At 39.6% G+C, this 6,233-nt stretch overlaps 1 protein-coding gene across 1 annotated transcript; it reads right to left on the bottom strand.

Moving 5' to 3' along the window:
• Positions 1-1,651: 1,651 nt before the first annotated feature.
• Positions 1,652-6,163, bottom strand: LOC104937776 (isocitrate dehydrogenase [NADP], mitochondrial). Its single transcript, XM_010754437.3, has 11 exons — positions 5,766-6,163; positions 4,781-4,872; positions 4,462-4,627; positions 4,215-4,375; positions 3,980-4,123; positions 3,737-3,873; positions 3,500-3,651; positions 3,258-3,370; positions 2,173-2,270; positions 1,972-2,064; positions 1,652-1,855 (listed from the first exon to the last, which is right to left on the bottom strand). The coding sequence occupies exons 1-11, from the start codon at positions 5,884-5,886 to the stop codon at positions 1,771-1,773; spliced, it is 1,362 nt and encodes a 453-aa protein (XP_010752739.2). The 5' UTR covers positions 5,887-6,163; the 3' UTR covers positions 1,652-1,770.
• Between the last annotated feature and the right edge of the window lie 70 nt (positions 6,164-6,233).

The following is a 6,233-nucleotide window of genomic DNA, read 5'->3' as shown; positions in this document are numbered from 1 at the left end:
ACAGTAAATAAAGCAGATTGCATGTCTGACTTATTTACTATCTGTAAAAGGGGAAACCTCCATGATATTAATTGGTGATCCCATCTGTTCAGCATGTTTTTTATTCTTTTCATGCAGTCAGCTGGTAGGGGTTGGTGTCTTGCCTTAGGACATTTGTCTGTTGTGGGAAGTGAATTGCAACTTCTGGGTTATGCCTGTGGTCTTTCTGACGCCTCAGTCAACTCGACTAAGAACCCTCCAACTGTAAAATGGTGCACTCATGGACTGGTCCTACACTGTTTCACAGATGCTTTGCATTGTGCACAGATTTCCTGGGACGTGATTAATCAGTTTGCTCTGAGATATGACTCTTTTATGGCTGCAGATCATATAAAGTGGGACGTTTTTTAGCACTTACCAGTTCCACAGGAATGTTCCTCCGGGAGGAAATTAAAAAAGGGGGGGGGGATATGGTAATCTAAATGCTAATTTCTAGTAATTTTGTGATAAATGCACCTTGCTCATTTTCTTTGACTTTTTAGTGACTGGGAGAGATGGACAAGCATATTCCCTGGTGAGTGGTAACCTCTGTCTGGACCTTTGAGCTAAATTCTTTAGGTTGAGAGTGAACAGCAAGAATAATGTGATATGAACTGTTTCTGTCAGTCTTTGTATGTGTGCAGATTCAGGTTGCCTTCAGTTAGATCACCAACAGGTCCTGATGAGATCATATTCACATACCTCCCAAAGGCATGTTTTGCTTTAGTCTACTCTGATTGAAACCAGACAATCTAGATGAAAAGAGACATTGCTATAAGACTAATTAAGGTAACGTGTTTGGTAGGAGCACTTGTTCTGAAATTAGAACTAGGGGGGGGCTATCTCAAAGCTTTCATGCTACAGTACATAGCTGGCTGACTGCAATCATGTTAACATCTGCTGGTGATATACTGTACTTGTCTCTGTAGTCTCCACAGCAAACGGCTTTGCCAAAACTCCCATCAGGTCTGGCCCCCTGCTGGTGCAAACACGAGTCTGTGAGATTGACTGAGTACATATTATACCTACTAAATAACAAACGGCACTAAATGAATACAATGCTGGACAGAGGTCCATGTGTCCAAATGCAAGAAATTAAAAAGTGAAATGAAATTGCATGCGGATGGCATTTCAACATCTGGATTTGACATTTGACTGGAGCCCCTAGTATAAGATAACTATAGCACCCTCTGGAGGAGTCGAGGATTTAACACTACACTACAACATAAATGAGGTCATGTCACTGAGGTTTAGCACTAGTTTGCATTCCTTTAACATCTCATTGAATATGTTTTAGACTCTTCTAGAAGACCCAGTGTTCAGGATCTGAAGAGTGTTGTTGCTGAAGTAAAGGATAAAATGACAACAAAGCAGAAAAAGACTCCGTACACTGCTTGTTATTGAGTGATTTCTTTTAAATATTTATTCAAAATATGACATAATTATACTTGTTTGTACATACAGTTCCCTGAATATGTTTTCTAATTAAATGTGAAAGATTAAAACTTATTTGAAATAACTGTTATAAGTTAACCTTGGCAATAATAATAATTATTATTATAGTGCAATCACTTAATTGTGCAATACAAAACTGGACCATTGGCAATAAGAAAGGCAGAGATCATGGGCACAGTTATGTGTAAATACAAAAAGTTTATATAAAGGTTCATACAAAGAAATGTTGAAAACAAGCTAAAATCTACAGACATGGTTCGTCTCTCTTCATTGGCAAGTGTGTCTTCCGACTGTTCTTCATTTGCCCAGAGCTTTGTCCAGGTTGGTCTTGATAGCGTCCAGGAAGTCCAGTGTGTTGACATAATGTTCATTCAGCTTACAGCTGCAAGATCACAGTGCATGGGTTACATTATAAAAATCTGTCCTCATGTACGAACATCAGTTCAGTATCCTAAAAACAGACCACACATACAACACAAAGACAAAATCTTAACTCACTTGGACAAGCCATGGATGCAGCCTGCAAGGTCCTTAGTCATCACACCGTTTTCCACTGTTTCCACACAGACTCCTTCTAACATCTGGGAAAACCTTGAAAGTGACAAATCAGAGTGAGAAATTATTGCAATGTCAAATTTCATGTCACATGAATATCAAATATATACATAAATATATATAATAAATAATCAGATAACATACCTTATCAAGTCAGGATTTCCATCCAGTTTGCCTCTGTGCTCGAGTCCTCTGGTCCAAGCAAAGATGCTAGCGATGGGGTTGGTACTGGTTGGTCTTCCCTACAAAGCAAGAACATAGTAAAGGTTAGTTACCTAAACTGCTCTGCATTATGGTGAATTCTGTTTAATTCTGATCAGCATAGCCTGAAGTTTACTATGTAATGACATGGATCACTGAAACAAAAATGAAAAATTCAAAATCCGTTTTAGCTCTACTGAAAAAATCTCATGACAAAAACCGACCTAGGAATGCTAAAACACACCACTGAACTTTGCATTTAATAGCTTGACTGCAATTCAGTACAATTAGTTTTTTCAAATTTGTAGCATAATTTTATTTACTTACTAATTTTATAACAACAAAATAAACAAATATACAAAATATTAAATAAATAAACTCCTTTAACCCCACAGTAAACCCACAGTAAAACAGCAGTAAGCAAAGAGAAGCTCAGCCTGGCTTTACTCACACTTGGTGTGATCATGTCAACACTTGCCACTGAACAAAGACGAGACAATAAAAAAAAACTTTTATCATTTAAAGAACTCATTTGTATGAAGTTTCCTTTTTTTTTTTTGCCTAAAACTGAACTTCAGAATCAGAGGTTGGATAGTAAAATCCCAAGAAAAAACTTTAACACTATACACTTATAAGATATCCATTTTAACACTATATACACAGGTATAAATAACAGTTTAATAAAACCAGTAACAGTAAAATAAAAGCCAAGTAACAGTGAACTCTACAGTATGTAAATCTAAAACCTTATAAAGAATTTAGTCTTTGAGAGACTGTACAAAGAACAGACTGTTTGTTTATCTATCCAATCTAACCACAAACCTAACACAAAGGCCGAGCCTTGAATGAGTCCACTGAAAATTTGAATGTGGCCAAAATGTCTTTGCAAATATTTCTTCAAGCTCAAGGTCTTAAAAGGCAAATTAGTTCCAACAAAGTGCAAAGTGCCAGACTGCGCACGCACACAGTCTTTGATTTTAAACTAAAACACCCCCAGCAACGTAACATGACCTGGTCCTGGACCTTACCCTCTGATGTTCACGGTAGTGTCTGGTGACGGTACCATGGGCAGCCTCGGCCTCAATAGTTTTGCCATCAGGGCACACTAGTACTGATGTCATGAGACCGAGAGAGCCAAAACCTGGACACAACACACAGACATCATCATCTGTCATCAGAAGGCAATCCCAAACACAAAATATGAGATGGAGCTCAGATACAAAATCAGCAACACAAGTGCTTTATCATCATCAAATTAAAGTGCACTTACCCTGAGCCAGAATGTCTGACTGCACATCTCCATCATAATTCTTGCAGGCCCAAACAAATCCTCCTGAAGACTTTAAGACCTGGGCCACCATGTCGTCAATGAGACGGTGCTCATACCAGATCTTCAGCTTGTCAAACTGTGGCTTGTACTCCCTAAAAAGAACAGAATAATGCAAATGGTCTCCTCAACAGTGACTGTTAAACTCAGTGTCAAGCCTGAATCCTCATCTGTTCTTACTTCTCAAAGATGTCTTCGAAGATGTCTTTGAAGCGCCCGTCGTAGGCCTTCAGGATGGTGTTCTTGGTGCTCATGTACAGAGGCCACTTCTTCTGGATGGCATACTGGAAGCAGCTGTGAGCAAATCCACTGATTGACTTTGCAAAGAAAAAAGAAGATTTCAAAAAAACACAAATCACATCAGAGAAGGCAAAACAAATGTTTCTGTCTATAAATATGGCATCGAAACACACTCATTCTTACCTCATCTGTGTTGTACATTCCCATCCCACAGCCCCCTGCGGTAAAGTCATACACCTCCCACTCCTTCTGCTTGCTTCCATCAGTTGGGGAAAACACAATCTTGAACTTGCCAGGCTGGTCAACAACAAAGTCAGTAGCCCTGTACTGTGAGATAAAAAACAAATAAAACTGGTGTGTGAGACTGTTCTTCTGTCAGTTTGGATGCATCTTTGGAAAGAGCATTAGCACTTGTTACCTGATCGGCAAAAGCATGTCTGCCAATTGTTATGGCCTGTGTCCAACCAGGAACAAGACGAGGGATGTTTTTACAAAGGATTGGCTCACGGAAGACTGTACCACCCAAGATGTTCCTGATAGTCCCATTAGGACTCTTCCACATCTTCTTTAGCTTAAACTCTGGAAAATATATAAATATATCTTATAATCTTTTTCCATTTTAAAGACCCAGAGTAAAGCTCCAGCACAGTTAAACACAAACTTACCCTCAACTCTGGCCTCATCTGGGGTGATTGTGGCACACTTGACAGCCACGTTATATTTCTTAGTTGCCAGAGCAGAGTCGATGGTGACCTGGTCATCTGTCTGGTCACGGTAGGGCAGACCCAGGTCAAAGTACTTCAGCTCCACATCGACATTGGATAGGATGAGCTGTACTTGTACAAAATGTTGACATAGCATGAAGACAACAGAAACACACTGGAACATGCTGTGTTTTGCTGCTATGTTGTGCTCATAAGTAAAGAAAACGGATTCTTTATCACTTCAGTAATTAAAAAGTAATAGTTAGTCTGTTTTAATTACCTTCTCCTTAATGAACTCCCATATGATGCGAGTCATCTCATCTCCGTCCATCTCCACCACCGGCTGGTCCACCTTGATGCGCTGCGTGGCATCTGAAACATTAACAGTTACATTAACTCTGACGTTTACAGTGTTGTTTGCAGGGAGGCGATGAAACTGATGCCACTCAGGACTCAGTACTATTTAACATTCATTTCACTGGAGGATAAACAAGCATAATTTCCATGTTTTTATTGATTTTGACTAAATACATTGTCTTTTTATATGTATTGGTTCTTGAGTTAATTCTGGCTGATGTCTTTGAACTCCGTATGGGAAAGCTCATCAACAATTTAGGATTATTTCCAAAATGAATAATGTACTCACCTCAGCTGTGTCACCTGCCTGATCCTTTACAGAACAAGGCAAACCTCATTCTTGCTGAGACAGACAGTAAACCTCTGCAATGCACTGTGACCTTGGGATTATATGGTGGGTTTATTACCAGTCGAGCCCTCTTTGGACTATGGGCTATCGTGGACTTTGTGTTTGAAACACCTTGAATTGTATAATCATTTTCTGCTGGCTCTCACCTGTGGCATAATACAACAAACTATTCATATTTATATTATACATATATAATAGATATAGAATATAGATATATATCTATATATATATATATAGATATATTAAAACTTCACGTATTCAATACATTGCTCTTTTGTTGTTTCTTATAGTTTAGTGCTAGATCTTTAAATCTCTAAAAACATTTTGCTTCAGGTGACTGTCTTCATTTTAAGGATGATTCATTAATGGCAACTCGCCAACCTCGGTCTTCATTTTAAGGATGATTCATTAATGGCAACTCGCCAACCTCGCCTCAAAACAATCTTTTGTCACACAGTCCGTATGTCACACAGGCAGGTGGGCGCATTAACGTTGTGAACCTCTCTGAATTAAAGCACTGCGCTGAGTTTTGAGTCATACATGTCGACGTCTCACTTACATTTCCTCTGCTGGAGTCTGTGGTGGCAGACGGCGGCCGGTGAGAGCACGGCGGGGTTTTGGGACAGTGCGGCAGCGGCGCTTCTCGACACGGCAGTCAGAGCTTTGAGGTAACCCGCCATGTTTGCTGGAAGTGATTACGTTCACGTACACAGTCACTGGGATTGGACTCTGTGTCCTAATGAATGAACGTCAGCCCGGTACAGCCCGGTAAAACTAGTGACGCCTCCTTCCTGCTCTTCTTTTAGTTTTATGGCGGGTTGCAATTACTTGTAAGACACATGCTGCCACCTAACGTTACTGTACCGACGTATTTGACTTCACTTCGTCATTAGGTTAAAGCAACATTAAATAAATGAACACATTTAAAGTCATTTTGATGCTACACTGACTTAACGAGGTGAACGGTAGCTCTTGTGTTTCCTTGACAACAATAAACCACACACCAACATCAACTGTTTCACTGATG

This window comes from Larimichthys crocea, chromosome VIII, assembly GCF_000972845.2.
Source record: "Larimichthys crocea isolate SSNF chromosome VIII, L_crocea_2.0, whole genome shotgun sequence".
Lineage (NCBI taxonomy): Eukaryota > Metazoa > Chordata > Actinopteri > Sciaenidae > Larimichthys > Larimichthys crocea.
Note: the sequence above shows the minus strand (reverse complement) of the source record. Positions and strands in the feature narration are given on the sequence as shown.

Bases quoted from the DNA above. Each gene is read 5' to 3' on its own strand.
- LOC104937776 (XM_010754437.3), bottom strand. From the start codon at position 5,886: ATGGCGGGTTACCTCAAAGCTCTGACTGCCGTGTCGAGAAGCGCCGCT. The intron at 4,873-5,765 runs GTAAGTGAGACG...TTAATGTTTCAG, and splicing joins CAGACTCCAGCAGAGGAAAT to ATGCCACGCAGCGCATCAAG. The intron at 3,371-3,499 runs GTAAGTGCACTT...TGTTGTGTCCAG, and splicing joins GTCAGACATTCTGGCTCAGG to GTTTTGGCTCTCTCGGTCTC.